Here is a 21,321-nt window from a genome sequence, read left to right on the forward strand (position 1 = left end):
GGGACTATCGTGGACATTTTTCAACATGCGGAGTTGAGGCGACGTTCTGGCGGCGGCGACCTGAATTCAGGGCTCAGCCGCGGGCCAGTGGACGACATCGTCGGGAGCTCGTAGGTCACAGATTGGTGACCTGTTTTTCTGGAGCTCCCGCAACTACAGCTGCGACCGCTGGACTGGAGTGCGGCAGCTTCGACCACCCCGGGCCACGGAGCTTGAACCGGCCCATTCGCAGAGCTCACCATCATCCGGCAGGGCACAACAACGGAAGCCTGGATCGCCTTAGCGCAGAGGGAGAACAAGGAGGGAAGAGACAGAGACTTTAAGACTTTTGCCTCTATCACAATGAGGAGGTGCCTGGTGAACTCACTGTGGTGGATGTTAATTTGTGTTTATTGTATGTTTTGTTATTTATTATTATATGTATGACTGCAGGCAACGAAATTTCGAAAGGTCTGAATGACAATAAAGGAATCCAGTCCAATCCAATATCAGGCCATCAAATCTCCCGTCATCCCAGAGCAGCAACGGCCATGAGACAAAATAACAGTGCCTGCATCATCAACTCGCTAAATTTCAATAAACTTTGCTACCAATATTCCCTTTACCCAAGGACGATAAGGGAATGGAATATGTTACCACCCAACACACGTCATTTAAAAAGGGGATTGAGCAACTGGATCTCCTCAACTTGGTCAAAAAGGCCCACTTCAAAATTGAATCACTACTCTATTCACTCCGACCTGCGCGAGATAACCACTGATGAGGTGTTTGCGCAGTAATCAACCTGAACCAGATTACACCCAGAATATTGAAACTTTCATGAAAACATTCAATCAATTCTGTTCATTCTCTCCCCTTGCTCAGAGGGCACCTGTTCACACGTGCATACATGCAAGTAAATCAAACCACTCACAGAAGCAAGTGACATTGTTCAAAATTCAGTTTTATTCAAGACTATTAGTCTCATTAAGAAAATGATTTTTTTAAAATCAAATACAGTAGACTCTCTCAAATGGTGTCTTTGGGACCGTACAGAAAGATTGTAAGGTGATGGGTTTCTAGGACAGAGGTAGAAATCAACCGACAGTGAGGCACTGCAATGAAATGAAGCAATATTGAAAACTCGAAGACTGCAGGCTGAGAGTGGAGAAGGCAGATTCATTCCCAGAAGTGATTTGGCTACTGTTTGCAATCACAATATTACAATTAAAATGCTTGTTGGCCACAGCGGAGATGGGCGTTTGGGGAAAGTAATGGATTATTTCCATTGATACAAACCGGGATAGTGCTACATATTAGAAGGAATCTCTGCAAATCAACAGTGCTCCAGATACACACTGATGACAGGGCAAGTCTGTACTCCAGGCCTTTACTTCATTGGAAACACTCCACCTCCATTTTAATGGGGACTCCTGTAACCAGGAGGGCAGGTTGCTTGGGTCTGGATTACGATAATCCATAAAAGACAACTGCAAAATCTGCAGCATTGCCTTGCTTTTTCAAACAAACAAAAATAAAAATCTTCCTAGCAACTGTTGAAAACAAAAAAGAAAACGATACCCCAATTCGTCCAAGCCACTTTAGCCAATTCCTGGCAAATCTAGCCTCCTGGAGTGTTACTTTGTGTAAAACAGACCACCACCTTTTGCAATGAGCAAGGTACATGCATGTCAAATACAGACTTGCAAGCTTGCAAATTTAAACAAGACACATGAAAGGGAATTGAATGTTCAGGCGAAGGATATTTGAGGAACTTCCATTTTGCCCAGGCAATAATTAGATTCCATTCATCTTCTGAAGCATCCTCCACATAACAGGGTGGCAGTTCTTTCATTCAAGAGGCAGAGAATATTTATAAAGACAAGCTGGACTTCAAAAGGAAGCAGCAATTTTTGCATCGCATGGTGAATTTGGTATGGGATAATTAGTTTGTAGAGAAGGCAAACAAAATAAAGAAAGCAGGAAGATAAAAAGGGGGGAAATTTTTTTTAAAATAAAATCTACGCAGTGTAGAAAGTTACAGATTTGGTACAAAAGCCAAAGTGGCTGTTATTTTATGTGTAGGAAAGAACTGCAGATGCTGGTTTAAATCGAATGCAGACACAAAATGCTGGAGTAACTCGGCGGGACAGACAGCATCTCTGTCGAGAAGGAATCTTCTCTGCAAAGATGCTGCCTGGCCCGGCTGAGTTACTTCAGCATTTTGTGGCTGCTATTTTAATTAGTAATAGGATTGGAGAGATGAACATTGCAAATAATCGCTGGAGATATTTATATTTTCAACTGCAGTTCAGTGAAACCTTGAAATGAAAGCCCATTGCTGCATCACATCAGGTCAAGGATTCAAGCATTTCATTTCAAGATGATTTTAGTGGGGATGGTGAAGAAATAGGGTAGAGGAATTCCAATCAGTTATCCAAATAATTAAAAACGGGCAATTCATTTCTCAAGGCATACACTTTGAAATCGAGTGTTGAACAAAACCACTCTTAGTGGATCTTTCAGTGTTTATTCCGAGCCTTTCTCAGAATTTAAGTGGAGAAACATTCATCAGCTACCACATTACCATTGTAAAGCACCAATGGAGAAAGTAATTTTCACATCTGTGGCTTGTTATACATATTAAAATTGAAACAGGATTAAAGATATTCTCCTGTGCAATGCAATCTTAAAACATTTAGTAGCCTGAAAGGCACGTCTAACAAAATGATGCTAACATAAATCAATGTATGGCTTTGGTTTTCAACACTATCTTACATATAAAAAGTATCATATCAACACTGCAAGTATTCATGCAAAAGTATTTATACATGTACAACCTAAACTAGACCACTCTGCTTGCAAAAGCAGAGTGCAATCGATTAACGCGCTGCACCATCTGCAAGGCCACGCCAATGTCCGTTTCATCTGAGGTCAGACGGCATTCCTGGAGACTGCGACGAGGTCACGTACAAAGTGGCTGTGTCGCCTGTGAGTGTGGAGACCACCGAGTTCCCGTTCGTGCTGGAGCAGGCCAGTTTCAGCTTTTCCAAGTACTCCGCGTGTACCGGCTTGTGACACTGCAAGATCTTGATGGCATCTTCAACTTTAAACCATTCCCTTTTCCTTCCTGCAGAGGTAGGGAAGCAGCGACAAATGCAAACGTTACTGGCGGCAACGCAAGGGCATCCAACATATTTGTCAACAAACCACCATTGAATTCTCCAATTTTAGGTCATCCCCGACAATATGATGATCGTTTAACGGCACTGGGCTTGTACTCTCTGGAGTTTAGAAGAATGATGGAGGGGACTTCATTGAAACTTTTCAAACAGTGAAAGAGTTGGATAGAGTGGATGTGGAGAGGCCGTTTCCACTGTGGGGGACCAGAAGTCATAGCCTCAGAATTAAAGGATGTTCCTTTAGGACGAGGAGGAATTTATTTAGTCCGAGCGTGGTGAATCTGTGGGGTTCTTTGCCACAGAAGGCTGTGGAGGCTGTCAATGGATATTTTCAAGGCAGGAATAGATAGATCCTAGATTAGTATGGGTGTCAGGGGTTATGGGGAGAGGCAAGAGAAAGGAGGGAGATTTAGATCAGCCATGATAGAATAGTAGAGCAGACTTGATTCTGCTATCACTTATGACCTTATAACAAATCCCCCCCTTTCTCTCCCCTCCTCTGCACACCACCTAGACTCTCACTCTCCACCCTCCCCTCATGCTACTCTGGCTTCACAATCCTCCCTGGCCTTTGTTCTGACTATCTGTCTATCAAAAATTGGTGTCTACCATTTGTGTACAAAATCATGAGAGAAATAGGTAAACGCACAGTCTATTGCCCAGAGTAGGGGAATCGAGATCTCATTTACTCAATCACATGCTAGGCAGTCAGATAAATATGAACCTTATCTCAACCCATGATCTTATACTGACAGCTCTGAGATCCAACCGTTTTGAGTTTGAGATATTATTCACAGTATCATACCTCTCACAGCAATTAAATACAAATCAATGCAAGTCAAAGTGACCCACAGCACGAAGATCCCTCCACAGTTGTTCTTGTTTAAGGCGGCACGGTGGGGCAATGGTAGAGTTGCTGCCTTACAGCGCTAGAGACCTGAGTACGATCCTAACTACGGGTGCTGTCTGTATGGAGTTTGCACATTCTTCCGTGCGACTGCGTGGGTTTACTCCGGGTGCTCTGGTTTCCTCTCGCATTCCAAAGACATGCAGGTTTGTAGGTTAATTGACTCCCTAAATTGCCCATAGTGTGTAGGATAGAACTGGTGTACGGGTGATCGCTGGTCGACGTGGACTCGGTGGGCTGAAGAGCTCGTTTCCACACTGAAGATAGACACAAAATTCTGCAGGACAGGCAGCATCTCTGGAGAGAAGGAATGGGTGACGTTTCGGTCAAGACTCTTTGTGTCTATCTTCGATTTAAACCAGCATCTGCAGTTCATTCCTACACATACCGTTTCCACACTATATCTCTATTGCCTAAAGACCAGGGGAACTCAGTCCCTTCTACCAGTACGTTCAGGTCCTAAATATATATCGCAAACAGCAGAGGTCCCAGCACGGATCCCTGTGGAACTCCACTGGTCATGGACCTCCAGCCAGAATATCTATCTTCCACCTCACCCTCTGTCTTCTATGAATAAGCCAGTTCTGAGTCTACATGACCAAGTCATCGCAAATCCCGTACATCTCTTCTGGATCAGCTTACCATGAAGGATCTTATCAAAAGCCTTATATCCATGTATACAACATCCACCGCCCTACCTTAATCAATTCCCTTCGCCACCTCCTCAATAAAAATCAAGTTAGTGAGACATGACCTGCTCTTCCAAACTCTTCTCTACCTCGAGATAGACAGATCGAGAAATGAACGTGTCAGAGATGGAGCAAATAAATGAGAGCAGTTGACGGCAAATGTAATGAAATTCAAGTTCTGTAAAGATGCAAGATGCCATACCAATGCAGTTGGCAATGTATCAGAGAAAAAGTTGGGGGAGTGGTCCCACAAGAGAACGTTCTAAGCATCTGACAAAAAGACAGTTTAACTGAAGTTCCCATAGCTACATCTCTATTCTGGAGAAAGGGAACAAATAGGAGAAGTTGTGAGTACAAGAACAAGTTCCAGGAATTGAATGCGTGTTTAGTTCAGAGATACAGCATGGAAACAGGCCCTTCGGCCCACTGAGTCCGCACTGACCAGTGATCCCCATGCATTAGCACTTTCCTACACTAGGGACATTTTTTACATTTATGCCAAGCCAATTAACCTATAAACCTGTATATCTGGAGTGTGGGAGGAATCTGAAGTTCTCAGAGAAAACCCATGCAGCTCACAGGGTGAATATACAAACTCTGTTCAGACAGCACCTGTAGTCTGGATCGAACCCGGGTCTCCGGCACTGTAAGGCAGCTACTCTACCGCTGCGCCACCGTGCCGCCCCCAAACAATGGTTGGCGGCACGGTGGCACAATGGCAGAGTCGCTGCCTTACAACACCGGAGACCCGTGTTTGATCCAGACTACGGATGCTGTTTGTACGGAGTTTGTATGTTCTTCTTGGTGTATGTGTAAATTGTCCTGAGTGGGTAGGATAGTGTTAATGTGAGGGCTGATCACTGGTCGGTGCGGTGTCAGTGGGCCGAAGGGCCCATATCCACACTGTATCTCTAAATTAAACTCCGAGTGTGTTGCAGAGTGGTTAGGCCTACGTTTGAGGAAAAAAGGGAGGGCCTCCGATCTTTCTGATGTGGGATGGAGGTGTAAAGGGAGTGAACATTACGATGAGCCAGTTGGGACCAGTGAATCGGAAACTGTCAAAGGTCATCGGGAGTATCACGGAGGGTAGAAGGGACTGGACCTTGGAAAACAGGATCGAGTCAAGGCAGGAAGTTTGCCAGGGCAACAGTAGGCTGAAGCAACGGGACAATGCTGTATATGGACCTCAGGTAGGAGGTGGAGCAGTCAGTGCAGAATTGGGGCACCACTAGGCTGATTACCTAAACATTCAGTCTGATCAGCTTTGATCCAAAATGTTAACTGGCTTCTCTTTCCACAGATGCTGATTAATTGACTTGAGATTTAGTTTAGAGATACAGCACTGAAACAGGCCATTCGGCCCACCGAGTCCGCGCTGACCAGCAATCCCCGCACATTAACATCATCCTACACACACTAGGGACAATTTTACACATACACCAAGCCAATTAACCTGCACGTCTTTGGAGTGTGGGAGGGAACCGAAGATCTCGGAGAAAACCCACGCAGGTCATGGGGAGAACGTACAAAATCCATACAGACAGCACCCGTAGTCAGGATGGAACCCGGGTCCCTGGAGCTACAAGGCAGCGACTCTACCACTGTGCCACCAACATTTCTGACTTGTTTCACCAGGAGCATGATCCAGACTACGGAGTAGTCTTTAAGAGTAGGAAAGTCATTAAATTCAAAAACTTGTACCTAGGACCAGTAAAGTGCAATTAATTTGTCTCCATCTCCACACATTTCTGGCTGAGCCAGTTCCATCTCAGGTTAATGATCTCACCGCACAATACTGGCAGGGAATTCAACAACATTCATTGTCTTTAACAAGCAGAGGTTGTATGCATTGTCGACTTAGAAGGTACTGCATGCAGGTACAAACTACTATTAACTGAAGCATTTAGAATGGCACTGTACAGTTCCCAAACGAGCCACCACACTTCACTATAAAATGGAGGGAAGTTCATCGATGACACAAGGGAGATGCTTGTGCTAAGATTGTCCTTAATAGGCGAGTCTTTCAAGATGTCACACGAAGAAAAATAAATCAGGATGGAATAATTCATTTCAAGCTCAATCCATCAAATCAATAATCTTTCATTGGTGTCTTCGGACCTTGCTCTCATTATCACTGCTAAATTATATTATGCCAAGTTCTGTTTTAATTACAGCCCAATAAAAGGCTAAGCGAAACCTGAAGTTTTGAATGTGTAGGAAGGAACTGCAGATGCAGGTTTAAACTAAAGATAGACACAATGCTGGAACAACTCAGTGGGTCAGGCAGCATCTCTGGAATAAAGGAATTGGTGATGTTTCGGGTCGGAACCCTTCTTTGAAACTGAACCTGAAACGCTACCGATTACTTTTCTCCCGAAATGCTGGCTGGTCTGCTGAGTTACTCCAGGGCTGTGTATCTATCTTGAACTTTTGAATGCTTTTAAATATCCTTAATAATTTCACAACCCACTTGGTATTACAGAGTGCAATCAACCAAAACTATTTGGGGATCACTTTACAAGGCCAAGATAAAGCCATATTTTTTGTGGGCTTCTCAAGTTTCATCCTGAATGCATTATCTTTTTGATAGCAGTTATTTTTACATACGACCCCCCTGAATACAACTGCTAAATACTGAAGTCTAGGATGGTTTGGAAACATTATTTAGGTAGTCACCAGCAATACTGCTACAAGCTGGAAATTAGCCCAAAAGAGCACTTCCTTTCAGTGTTAGGGAGATGGTGGTAGGAAGAGCAAGGTTGCTGATCATGTCAAAGAGCAAGTTTGCTGCCTGATACTTTGGCCAGTTATTAGGTAGGATTTTATCGCATTAGGTTCTGTGCTTTTGAAACTGTGCCACAGATAAACCAGCACCTTGATCATCTGCACTTAAAAAAACACAGCACTAAAACAAATATGATTGTTGAGTTTAGTTTCTCACGCTTTTGTTGCGTGCTAACCAGTCAGCGGAAAGACAATACAGGATTACAATTGAGCCACCCACAGTGTACAGATACATGATAATGGGAATAACATTTAGTGCAAGATAAAGTCCAGTAAAATCCAATTAAAGGTAGACTGAGGGTTTTCAATGAGGTGAACAGAAACTCTAGTTGGTGATAGGATGGTTCAGTTGCCTGATAACAGCTGGGAAGAAACTGTCCCTGAATATGGAGGTGTGCGTTTTCACACTTCTGTACCAGTTGCCCGATTGGAGAGGGGAGAAGAGAGCATGGCCAGGGCTTGATTACGCTGGTGGGCTTGGGTTGCATCAAAATCAGTGATGTTTTCTCCAGGTAATAACTTGATTTAACAAGCTGCTTTAGGCAAGTTCATAAGAAATCGGAGCGAGCTACATGGCTTAAGCTGAAGCTTGCTTCGCCATGCTACAAGGTCAAGGCAGATTTCATCTTGGTCTCAGACCATACCACACTACAATACAGGCACACGCTCTTTGGCCCACAATGTCTGTGCTGAACATGATTCCAGGATAAACTAATCTCATCTGCTGCACATGATCTTTCTTCCACTTTTGTAGCGCTCCCTGTAATCCTTTGACTGCCACAGTCTATTTTGACCCCAAATCTATCGGTAACTCAGCTTCCACAACTCTCAGGGATAGTGGTCCAAAAACATATGATTTAATAATTTACCCCCCCCCGTCCATTCTGAACTTTTATCCTGAAAAATGTGGCTTCCCCTTACGAGAGGGAACATCCTTTCAGCATTAAAGCTGCATCAAAACCTCATGCTTCAAAAAGATCACCTCTGATCTGTTTTAAGTCCAGTGAGGTTAGGCTTAACTTACTCAACCCTTTCATCACAAGACAGTTCCAGGAATCAACCGAGTGAAGCTTCTCCAACCATATCCCCCCATATTCATCCTCCAGAAAGAGGATCATGATGACTGGGTTTGAATTGAACTCGGGGATTTTTCTTTGTTCCAAGGTTCTGCATTTATTTCTGCTGAAAATCCATCTAGCACACCGCCTGTGGATGCGATATTATTCGTAAATCAACCACGTTATCTTGGAGAGCGGACACAAAGTGCTGGATTAACTCAGCGAGTCAGACAGCATCTCAGGAGAACATGGATACATGATGTTTTAGGTCAGACTGATCATGAATGCTCCAGGGATGCTGCCTGACCCACCGAGTAACTCCAGCATTTTGTGCCCTCTTTTATAAGCCAGCAACTACAGTTACTGGTCTCTAATCTGATCTAGGAATGGTTTTCTGGAGGGCTGTATGTGATATCTTGAAGCTTGGAGGTACAACAGCTCCAGGGTTAATGTATGATTGTCTGTTGCATCATCAGCTATGATAAAAAATATTTGACACTTACCAATATTAACCGAATCTTCCCAATCTTCTAGAATCTCCGTCACTATGAGAATATACACGTAGGTCCTGTGCTTTCGGTCTCTATTCTATTGGAGAGAAAGACAGTAAAGAGCAATCGTACAGAATCTACACATCATATGGCCAACATGCTGCTAATGTTTCTCTGTGCATCTGAGAGCCAAGTCTCGATCTCCAGTTACTGAATGCCTACATATATAAAGATGCATTTTGTAATCAGATTATACTGTCTTCAAACATTGGTCAGAAGAACTGATCTAAAAAAGAATAGGGCATGAGGAGGGGAGAGAGAGAAGAACAAAAAAAGTGAAAAATGAGAGCAAGAGGCAGCAGTATTTGTCGATATATTTTCATTCGCACATCATTTTAAATTTGATACGAGTCAGTGACAGATCTGCCCCATAATCACTTCAATCATGGAAAGTCAAGCCAAATTACTTGCAATTGTTGTCCAAGTTCAAGGATAAGGGGGAAATCCTTTAGGATCGAGATGAGAAAAACATTTTTCACACGGAGAGTGGTAAATCTCTGGAACTCTGCCACAGAAGGTAGTTGATGCCAGTTCATTGGCTATATTTAAGAGGGAGTTAGATGTGGCCCTTGTGGCTAAAGGGATCAGGCGGTATGGAGAGAAGGCAGGTACAGGATACCGAGTTGGATGATCAACCATGATCATATTGTATGGCAGTGCAGGCTCGAAGGGCCGAATGGCCTACTCCTGCACCTATTTTCTATGTTTCTATGTTTCTAAATGCAGAACTCAAAATGTTTGTTGTGCAAATGGACACAACTAGGTAATAGTTTTCCACAAGTAGGTAGTTATACATTGCTTTTCTGAACATACGCTTCTTTCAAGGATTTGATAGAATTCTTTGAACATAAAAAGTTGACTAGAAAATAACTGCACAAAGTTAACAGAAAAAAGGGAAAGAGACATGGATGCAACAGTTCAGAATATTATTATGGAATAAAAGTGATCATGTTATTGAAAAAGATTTCAAGTTGAAAGAAAGAAAGAGGTCTTAGAATTAACATCTTACTATCTTTAGATAACTAGGGCACAGAAATGAAAACATGGAGTCTCCAGATTCAGATGGTACACACCTCAAAATAATTAGAGACAGCAAAAGCCAAAAACGCCAGCAATCTGACAATTCGAAAGAAAACACAAAATTGAAATAAGTGAGATGTTCAATGCAGATTTTAAAAAGGCAAGACAAAATTGAAAATAAAACCTGCAGATGCTGGAAATCCAAAATAAAAATAGATAATGGCGGCACGGTGACAGCGGTAGAGCCAGAGTCTCAGGTTCGATCCAGACTACAGGTGCTATCTGTACAGAGGTTGCATGATCTTTCTGTGACCGCATGGGTTTTCTCTAGATGCTCTGGTTTCCTCCCACACTCCAAAGCCATGTAGGCTTGTAGGTTAGCTGGCTTTGATAAAAATTGTAAATTGTCCCTAGTCCGTACAGGGGATCACTGGTCAGCACAGACTCGGTGGGCTGAAGGACATGTTTCCGTGCTGAACCTATACTCTAAACTTTGCTGGAAGTGCTGTGTACCAGGCAACCTCCATTTCTCTTTTCACAGATGCTCTCTGACCTGCAGATTGCTCCCAGCATTTTCTGCTTTTAAGGGGTAGAATTGTTGATTAGATGTTCCAAAAGAACAGTTGCAAGGATTGATGGGGGGAGGGGGAAAGGACAGGATTGTTTTGAATTTTGCGGTAATTGTAATCTTACTACCACATTCAGAAAAGAGGGGCTGGCCAGGTTTGTGGCATTAAAGGAGTGGGTAAAAAATAAAATAAAAAATGATGAACGTGTTAGTACAACTGGCAGATGTGATGGAAATCTTAGCATCCGATATCCAGAAAAGTTATCAGTACAGTAAACCCTCGTTATAATGGACCAGGGGGGAAGGGGGTGGGGAAATTGCGATTGTCCACTATTGCCTAGTGAGGGATTATCATTGTATGTGGTTGAAACAAAGAACTGCAGAGGATGGTTAGTCTCCCCTCCCACCCATCGCTTTGTCCGCTCCACTGCCGCATCCTCCTCGGTGGAATATTTCAGTAACCCCGGGGACAGAGGGAAAAGCAAAACAAAAGATGCCAAGTGGACAGAGCAACAGGAGACGGGGAAGGTGGTGGTAGAGAAGAGAGTGGCAGAGTGAACAAAGTGTCGGGAGAAGGGGGAGGAGGCTGCAATGGAGAGGCAGAGGACAATGCGATGACCAACAGAGAGAAGTGATAGGGGGCGAGAGGGGAGGGAGCCCCACGATGCCCGAGCCCTTCCCGTCAGAGGCGGCGGCCTGAAGAAAGCGCTGTCCCCAAGGGCTACAATGCGAGCCGCAACAACAGCTGCATCAACTGGACCATGCGGCGGGGCAAGAAGGGCTCGCTGGTGCACCATGCGAGCCTGAGGCGGTGTCAGAAGCCAGGGCTGGACAGGCCGTGCAAGACGGGGATGGGTCAGCAAGTCCGTCCACTGTGGCCAAAATCCGTTATAAAGAGGTCCATTAAAACAAAGGTTTATTGTACATTGATTTTGAGAGCTTCAGCGAGTGACAGGAAGGAGGTGGTTGCAAATAATTTTACTTTGAAGAATGTGAATATACAGTTTATTACAAGTGTTAAGGCAAGGAAATTAATGGACATATTCTGAATGATTTATACCACATTGATGTGCAGTAATGAAATCAATGTACAGACAGACTAAACCGAAAACGCCGGTAAGGCAACAAATGAGGTGATGAAAGAGAATCAAACACAGATGACCGAGCAAATGCAATGGCTTGGTATTAAGAGAACAATGTGATTACTCTGCAGTTTCTGCTTGCTGATGACAATGGTTATTACTCCTACTATGTGCGTTCAGAATGACCACGCCGAGAACAAGTTCCCTTGCATCGCCTGCTAAATACCAAGGCAAGATTTGGTAAAACTGAGCAAAATTAAACATTAATACAGTGACTGCTGAAAGTACAAGGGCACCCAATGACGGTCACAAGGTACACATTAGAGAAAAATCTTTGAATTAAGAAGCTGGTTGTTAGGATTTACGAATGCTTTGGTGCGGTTAATGTTCTGGACATTTTTTTTCAGCAAATGAATATTGAAGTTGGGAGGTCATGTTGCAGTTATACAAGACGTTGGGTGAGGCTGCATTTAGACTATTGTGTTAAGCTCTGGGCACCATGTTATAAGAAAGATGTTGTTAAGATGGAAAGGGTACAGAGAAGCATTACACGAATGTTGCCAGGACTTGAGGGTCTGAGCTATAGGGAGAGGTAGAGCAGTAGGATGAGGGGTGATCTTATAGAGGTATACAAAATCATGAGAGGAATAGATCAGGTAGATGCACAGAGTCTCTTGCCCAGAGTAGGGGAATTGAGAACCAGAGGACATGGGTTTAATGTGCAGGGGGAAAGATTTTATAGGAATCTGAGTGGTCATTTTTTCACACAAAGGGTGGTGGTTATCTGGAATGAGCTGCCGGATGTGGTAATTGAGGCAATGACTATCACAACGTTTAAGAAACATTTAGACAGGTACATGGATAGGACAGGTTTAGAGGGATGAGGGCCAAACGCAGGCAGGTGAGACTAGTGTAGATGGGACATGTTGGTCAGTGTGGGCCGAAGGGCCTGTTTCTAAGCTGGTATGACTATGACAAGATAAATGCAAGCATTGAAGAATAACAAACTCACCTCAAATATCCCCAGTAGTCTTCCCAACTTTCCTGTTACTCCAGCCTGCACAATTAAAACAAAAAGTTGAATTATCTGTATCACAGGCCCTCTAAAAACATATTTCACAAATTCTGCATAGCGAGAATGTATAAATCTAAAAAACATTACAGTTTCCAATAAACTAGATTCACCTGGCAACGCTGGACTGATGATCATTTACTGACTTTGAAAGGGATGTATATGATATAAGTACGCAGTTACTGTGAGGTAATGGGATGGGATCAAGATATTCACTGCTCTGGAAGTCTCTGCTTCAGTGTGCATGTTGTGCCAACTCAGAGAGGCTTTGGCTAGTCAGAGTCTTATAGCATAGAAACAGACCCCATGGCCTAACTTGCCAACATGCCCCATCTACACTAGTCCTACCTGCCTGTGTTCTGCCTATATCCCTCTGAATCTATCCTATCCGTGTACCCGTCTAAATGTTTCTTCAATGTTGCAATAGTTCCTGCCTCAACTACCTCCTCCAGCAGCTCGTTCCACACACAAACCACTTTGTGTGAAAAAGTTACCCCTCAGGTTCCTATCAAAATCTTTTCTCCCTCACCTTAAGTCCATGTCCGCTGGTTCTCAATTCCCCTACTCTGGGCAAGAAACTGCGCATCTACCCCATATTCCCTCATGAGAAGAGATGGGGTATTCCTCTCCTTTCATTCCTCTCGTCACACTCTACAATGCCCAATAACTTTCTTTCAGTTCACTTTTGGATCGTACATTTGAATTTACCTCCACTACTACTGCAGCCCCAAGTTTGCTTAGATTTAAAAAGTTTCCTCCTGTTATTCTTGGTTCTATAGCCAAAAATCCTTCAACCCAAGATCTCCAGTTTGTAAACCCTTGTGCCTAGATGAGTGGTTTATTTTTATCCCCCATCGAATCAAAATCTGAGCAACTTCCTGCGTAATCCAGCATTACCAGGAGAACCACCCTCACCTCTCTAGTTTACTTTTGTTTATTGTCACGTGTACCCTGGGTACATTTTGGTTAATCTGCACCCTGTCCAAGGCTTCCATATCTTCCCCAGTGTGTCGCTTAGTATAGTAGTAGAATACTAGCGGCCACAGTACTCCAGTAGCAGCCAAGCAATTGTTTTACACAAGTCATACATTACATTGTGCAGGAAGGAACTGCAGATGCTGGTTTAAACTAAAGATAGACACAAAAAGCTGGAGTAACTTAGTGGGTCAGCGGAGAAAAGGAATAGGTGACATTTTGGGTCGTGACTCTTCCTCAGCCTGAGAGTCAGAGAAATGACAGATTATGGACGGCACATAGAACAAATGAATGAAAGATATGCATTGCTCATCGCAGCTTCCTTGCACTTGTCATTTACACCTTTTTATAAATCCATAAGCTTGTGTTTAAAAAAAAAAAAAATTCTCGATCAACCCTACCAATTTTCATAGATGAACATAAGAACATATACCCCACAGAGGCTGTGAGCAGTGCGGCTAGTTGAGGTGCTGCCTCAAAGCTCAAGCAACCTCGGCTCAACCCTGACCTCTAGTGCTGCCTGTGTAGTATTTGCACTGTCTGAAGAAGTCTCTCTGAAGAAAGTTCCTGACCCGAAACATCACTTATCCATGTTCCCCAGAGATGCTGCCTGACCTGCCGAGTTACTCCAGCCCCCGTCTTAAAAAAAAAATACAAACCAGCATCTGATGTTCCTAGTTTCTCCATTTGCACTTACGTGTTTGCACAGATCCAAAGGTACTTTATTGTCACCTGTACCCTAGAAGAGTTCTTTTTTTACATACTGTTCAGAGACAAACTGTTTGGGGGGGGAGAGGGGGTGCTTAGGTGTTGCAATACTTTATAGCACTGTATGCAAGTGTGTGTGTGGGCGTTGCGACCGATGTTGCAGCGGCCTCTGCAGTCCGTCTGCATTTTTTAAATTAATTTTTGTCCCGTTGAATGTAGTTTGTTGTGGTTTTTATATTGTTTTTAGCTGTGTATATGCGGGGGAAACTTTTAATCTCTTCCCTGTACGGGTGACCCAACCTTTTCCCTGTCGGGTCTCCATTGTCGTTGGGGCCTAGCACCGTGGGGCGGCCTCCAACCGGAACGACCTGGGGGCGCCAGTCGCGGAGCCTGCGGACTTACCATCGTGGGGCTGGCCGGCTTCGGAGCGGGGAGAGCTGTGGTGACAAGACTTTGCCTTCTATCACAGTGAGGAGGAGATTCACTGTGATGGATGTTTGTGTAAATTGTGTTGGTTGTGGGTCTTGGTTCTTTTCTTGTTGTATGACTGCAGAAACCAAATTTCATTTGAACTTCATTTGAGGTTCAAATTACAATAAATAAATTGTATAAGAGAATTTCACTGGGTGCTAGCACACGTAACAATAAAGCACATTTGACAATCCTATTATACATTGGGCACAATCATACCAAGTATAAGAGAGTAAGAGAGTAGACTACAGAGTCCATGCACAAGAGTCACCACGTTTGGGCAACATCTTACATGGATGTTAGCTTAGTTTATTGCTGGTGTATCGTGGTACAGTGAAAAGCTTTTGTTGTGTGCTAACCAGTCAAGAGAAAGATTACAATCGAGCCATCCACAGTGTACATGCTCGCCCCGCCTTACCTCTCTGAGCTGCTCCACCTATATGCTCCTGCCCGGTGCCTCAGGTCAGCTGATCAGCTGCTCCTTGAGGTACCAAGGTCCAAGCGGAAGCTCAGAGGGGATAGAGCCTTTTCTGTTGCTGCTCCGGCACTCTCGAACACCTTGCCGCTGCACATCAGACAGGCCCCCTCACTGTCCATCTTCAAATCCTCCCTAAAAACACATTTTTATTCCTTGGCTTTCGACACTGGCTGAGGCATTGCTCCTGTTTTTAGTGCTTTTAATGTCTTTTAATTTTTAGTGTGTTTTTTATAGTCCTTCGTTTTACGGTTTTTAATGGTTTTTAATTGTTTGTAATAGCTTTTTGTTCATGAGTTCTCATGTACAGCACTTTGTGGCAACTGCAGTTGTTTAAAGTGCTTTATAAATAAAGTTATTATTATTATTACATTTGCATGATAAAGGGAATAAGTTTTAGTGCAAAATAAAGTTGAGTAAAGTCCAATTAAAGATAGTCCAAGGGTTTCCTGAGAGATAGATAGTAGCTTAGGACCACTATGTAGTTGGTGATACTATGTAGTTGGTTCAGTAGCCTGATAGTAGCTGGGAAGAAACTGTCCCTGAATCTGGAGGTGCGCGTTTTCATAATTCTGTACCTTTTGCCCCAATGGGAGAGGGGAGAAGAGGCTTCCCTCAGGTCCTCCAATTTCTCTCACATCCCAAGAGGTAGATTGTTAATTGGCCGTTACATTTATACCCCCACCCTTCCTGCAGGAGGGTGGTAAAATCCGGTGGAGATGAGGAGAATAAAGTGTTGTAGTGTTTGCCAGGACATAGACTGAAGGGGCCTTTTCCATGCTGTGCAACCCCATCATAATCTTTGCTCCTGCACAATTTTAGATTTGTCCACCAGCATACATTCTCTGTTCAAATCCTTCCGCCCACAAGGCAAAAGCCCTGTCCCACTGTACGAGTTCATTCAAGAGCTCTCCCGATTAAAAAAAGTCGTGGAAGCACGTAGAATGTATGTAGCGGGTACGTCGGAGCTCGGGGATGTCTCTTAGCAGCTCGTAACGCTAACGTCAAGTACTCGGGAAACGCGGTAAGCTCGGGAAGACTCGTGAAGATTTTTCAACATGTTGAAAAATGTCCACGAGAGCCCCGAGTACCGATGAATGGCCATTACCGTAAATCTCCGAGTTTGAATCAGGGCAAACTCGGGAGAACTCTTGAATGAACTCGTACAGTGGGACAGGGCTTTAACACTTCAAAACATTGTTTCACCGGCCACCTTTTTGCCCAACCTTTACAAAGATTCAGCACCAGTGAAGAGGGATGCACACATTTAGTACCTCAGCTCTGCCCTCTATCTCCACAAGTACATTTATTTTGGTCTCCAACTTGCCATACCTCACTCCTTACAGTCCGTTTAATTTCCTTCATATATTATTTGGAATTCCCTTATTTGCATCTTCTACTAAGTTCTCACTTTACCCATCATTGGCCTTTTTGGTTCCTCTTCAAACTTTTTATATCCAGTCAGGGTACATACTAAGTGTTACAAACTCTTTTCACTCTGTATCTTCATACATGTAGCTCCAGTTATCATTTTCCCCCAACTCTTCCCGCTTTCACACAGAGAGTGGTGAATCTCTGGAATTCTCTGCCACAGAAGGTAGTTGAGGCCAGTTCATTGGCTATATTTAAGAGGGAGTTAGATGTGGCCCTTGTGGCTAAAGGGATCAGGGGGTATGGAGAGAAGGCAGGTACAGGATACTGAGTTGGATGATCAGCCATGATCATATTGAATGGCGGTGCAGGCTCGAAGGGCCGAATGGCCTACTCCTGCACCTATTTTCTATGTTTCACAAGCTGAAATATTTCCCCATTGTTCAAACACTAAGCTTTGATTACAATTTATCCAGGACATATCTGTGCAGTCAGGATCGTACCTGGGACCCCGGCGCCGCCGAAATGCTACTGGACCATCCCTGTCTGCCCCTTCCCCCCCGCCACTCGAATGTCCCATCCCTGTTTTGGCGACAAGTGCCAGTTCGCCCACGGCCTGGCAAGCTGCGCTCCCTCAGACGCCACACCAAGTACAAGACGGAGCTGTGCCACACCTTGCACACCACTGGCTTCTGCCCCTACCGTACCCACTGCCACTTCATGCACAACCCCGAGGAGGAGCGAGGGCTCTGGCCTTGCCTGCACCAGAGCGCCAGCCTGGGCTCGTCCTCCTACGGCCCGGCACTCAACTGGGCCCCGCTGCGGGCAGCCTCCAGCCCCGACCTGGAGTTGGAGCTGGCCCGGACACTGGGCTTGGGGCTGGGCAAGGGAGGGGGAGGAGGTTGCTGCTGCCGCCAGCACCCCCATCACCAGCAGCACCAGCAGGCGCCCACCTGTCCATGGCTGGCAGGAGACAATCCGCAGACTCTCTCTCCGACCAGGACGACTCCAGCAGCAGCGGCTCCGAGTCGCCCGTCTTCGAGCAGGGCTGGCGGTTGCCCATCTTCAGCAGGATATTGGTGTCGGACTGAGGGGAGGGGGATGCAGGTGGAGGGCTGCCGGCCAACCCCGCGGGACAGGCAGAGCTGAGCTGGAGCCAGCGGTTGCAGCACCAGCTGCAAGTCCGGGGCCTCCCCACCAGCCCAGGGCCACCCCGGACAGGAAACCCAGAAGGGGACGGGGACGACCAAACAGCAAACCAACAGTGCCCGCAGCGCCAGCCCCGACCCCAGACAAAACGCAAGCCTGCACACACCATTACTGAGACTGTTTATAGCGAGTGACTAACGACCTGGGCATGCGTAGTCGGAATACTGAACTCGCTTTCACTTGTGTAGGAAGAAACTGCAGATGATGGTTTAAACCAAAGATAGACACAAAATGCTGAGTATCTCAATGGGACAGGCAGCATCTCTGGAGAGAAGGAATGGGTGACGTTTCGGGTTGGAGCCCTTCTTCAGACTTCTGTCATTTGATCTGATATCCAATGCTGAGCAAAGATTACAGTTAGAATACAAAAATAAGTAGACGTTGGCAGTACAGAATGTGTAGGGCCAATGTTGTTACTTACCAACCTATTAAACCTGAAGAGAAGTGTCTTCACATCTGCCTTGAAGACAGTCCCTTTATTTTGAAACTGTGACCCATGGTGCTAGACATTCCAACATCTACCCGGTTAAATCCCATCAGAATTTGTTATGTTTCAAGGAGACAATCCAATTCATTGAACTCAGAAGTATGGATCTGATCTGATCAACCTATTTTCATCGAACAACAGCCTCCCCCCACACCGGCAGGAATCAAATCTTCTTCTAGACTTGAGGTACAGGATGGTCCAGTGGCACTATGGGATGGTACAATGACACAGCGGTAGAGATGCTGCTCTACAGTGCCAGAGACGCGGGTTCCATCCGGACTACAGGGGCTGTCTGGACAGAGTTTGTATGTTCACCCTGTGACCGTGTGGGTATTCCCCAGGTGCTCCGGTTTCCTCCAAACACTCCAGTCACATGCAGGTTTCAGTTAATTGGCTTCTGTTAAAGGCAAATTGTCCCTTGTGTGTAGGATAGTGCTCGGGTGTGGGGCTATCGGGTGTTGGGATGGAGGTGGTGAGCCGATTGGCCCGTTTCCAAGCTGTATCTCTGGAAATAAAGCATGGAAACAGGCCTTTTGGCCCACCGAATCCGCACCGACCAGTGATCACCCCGTACACTAGCACTATCCTATACACAAGGGACAATTTACAATTTTACCTTAGACAATTAACCATCAAACCAGTGCGTTGTGTGTGGGAGGAAACCAGAGCACCCGGAGAAAAAACGTTTCATATGTGTCTGAAGCAGTTTTTAAATCCTTCCATTCTAAGGATGTCTACATAGCCTTTTACAGATTCACTCTAAACATTTTCTTAAAAATATTTTGGCACTCACAATTAACTGCAGACACTAATAAAATCCAGTGTACATAATCCAAAATTGCAGCACAGAAAAGCTATTTTTAGCTATCACATTTACATCAGCTGGTGGAAGGTTCAGTACCTTGCAGCCCTTCAGCTAGTTACGTTTAGTTCTTATAATTAGTATCCTCATCTCTAGAACTAACAGAAGAAGCATGCTACTAATGTGGCACAAATATTATGTCAACTGAAAAGCTGAAAATCAAAATACATGACGCACTATACACAATGCACTCACGTGTAAACATGTTTGTAATAGATACAAAGATTCGTATTTTTGTTGTACTATGTTTAGTAAAAAGACAGGGCGTAACCAAAGGATTTCATCAACATTTTATCCTTGTCGCACACCCCTCTCACCTCCCTTCTGTCACAATTCTCAGAATTCAGGGCTACCTTTCTCACTTACGATTCAATTGAGTTATCCTGGTGATTAAGCCAAAAAGTATGAGGTTTTGCACTTTTTACGGTCAAATAAGAACAGGGCACTGATAGTAAAAGGTAGTGTCAAGGGGAGTGTTGACTGACTAAGGGTGGGATTACAGATCAGTACATCCCAGAAATGGGTAGCATGTCAAGAGAGTGGTGTAGGAAGCACATGGGGTGGGATGTTTGTATTCTATGCCACAAGTTATGAAGGCAAGAACAGGAACATAATTTTTCAACTATTGCGCAGTTCTGGGTGGCACACTATTTTATGGAGAGGAGATTCACCGGGTCCACGTTGCCTGATATGGGGTGTTTCAATTATGAAGCGAGATGAGGTTGGTTTTCCTTGCAGAACAAGAGTTGATGGTATTCATAATTAGAAGGAACGATGGAGATTAATCTTTTTCCAATTATGGGAGTGTAAAAACAAGAGAGCAGTGGTTTAAGAGATAGGTTAAGAGAGGATTTGGGGGCTTTTGTCTCCCCTGGAGTGTTTAGAATCTGGAATGTGGTGCATGAGAAAATAAAGATAAAAGGCTAAGGGGGCACAGAGGTGCAACGGTAGAGTTGCAGCCATACAGCGCCAGAGACCCAGGTTCAATCCTGACCATGGGTCTGTCTATATGGAGTTTGTACGTTCTCCCCTTGACAGCATGGGCTTTTTCCAAGTGCTCCGGTTTCCTCCCACACTCCGAAGACGTACAGGTTTGTAGGTTAATTGGCTTTGGCAAGTTGTAAAAATTGTATAATTATCCCTAGACAATAGGTGCAGGAGTAGGCCATTCGGCCCTTCGAGCCAGCACCGCCATTCAATGTCATCATGGCTGATCATCCTCAATCAGTACCCCATTCCTGCCTTCTCCCCTTATCCCCTGACTCCGCTATTTATAAGATAGGTATGTTGCAAAGCCTACCTGAAGCGTCGTTGAAAATCTGCCGCTGTGGGTGTGCGCGATTTTGGCGCCGTTTAGAGGGGGCGGGTTTAAAACGCGATTTTCTCTAGGCTGTTCAAATCGAAGATGTTCAGCCTAGTTAATTATTAACGAAAAATCGCTGGAAGACCCCGTCGCAAAAGCTATTATTAGGTTTAAAGGCCTTGAATAATAGTTATAGTAGTTTAAAAATCAATCTCTAAACCCGCGACCGCCAGCAACCGCAGGGTCTCATAAAGCAAACCACAGAAGATATGCTGTATATTTTTACATTAAAAAGGGCTTCTAAAGATCCCTTTATACAAAGTTTAATATTGCGAGTAGCTCATTTTGGGCCCATTATATCCCGCAGTATTTTTCTGGGCATTTGGGGCACAAATCTACCGCAATGTGAACGTTCTAAACCAGCGCGTTCCACGGGGACCCACTGGAAAGCTGATTTAAAATGGGCATTTATTTACAGCAATTAAACACTGAATTCCTTCCATTTGGTCTATAAATTAATGTAAATGAGATTTAAAAATCATGTTTTATCGTGAATTATTTGTGAATA

General features: G+C 44.5%; 1 protein-coding gene across 1 annotated transcript in view; it reads right to left on the reverse strand.

Annotated features, from left to right (window-relative positions):
• Positions 1–922: 922 nt before the first annotated feature.
• Positions 923–21,321, reverse strand: part of nudt4 (nudix hydrolase 4) — a 72,753-nt gene continuing 52,354 nt past the window's right edge. Inside the window, exons 3-5 of the mRNA XM_033039419.1 lie at positions 12,833–12,877; positions 9,103–9,187; positions 923–3,109 (exon numbers count right to left, since the gene is read on the reverse strand). Of these exons, the coding sequence (XP_032895310.1) occupies positions 2,904–3,109; positions 9,103–9,187; positions 12,833–12,877 (336 nt within the window). The 3' untranslated portion in view covers positions 923–2,903. The remainder of the gene's footprint in view (positions 3,110–9,102; positions 9,188–12,832; positions 12,878–21,321) is intronic.

Source organism: Amblyraja radiata, chromosome 21, assembly GCF_010909765.2.
Source record: "Amblyraja radiata isolate CabotCenter1 chromosome 21, sAmbRad1.1.pri, whole genome shotgun sequence".
Classification (NCBI taxonomy): domain Eukaryota; kingdom Metazoa; phylum Chordata; class Chondrichthyes; order Rajiformes; family Rajidae; genus Amblyraja; species Amblyraja radiata.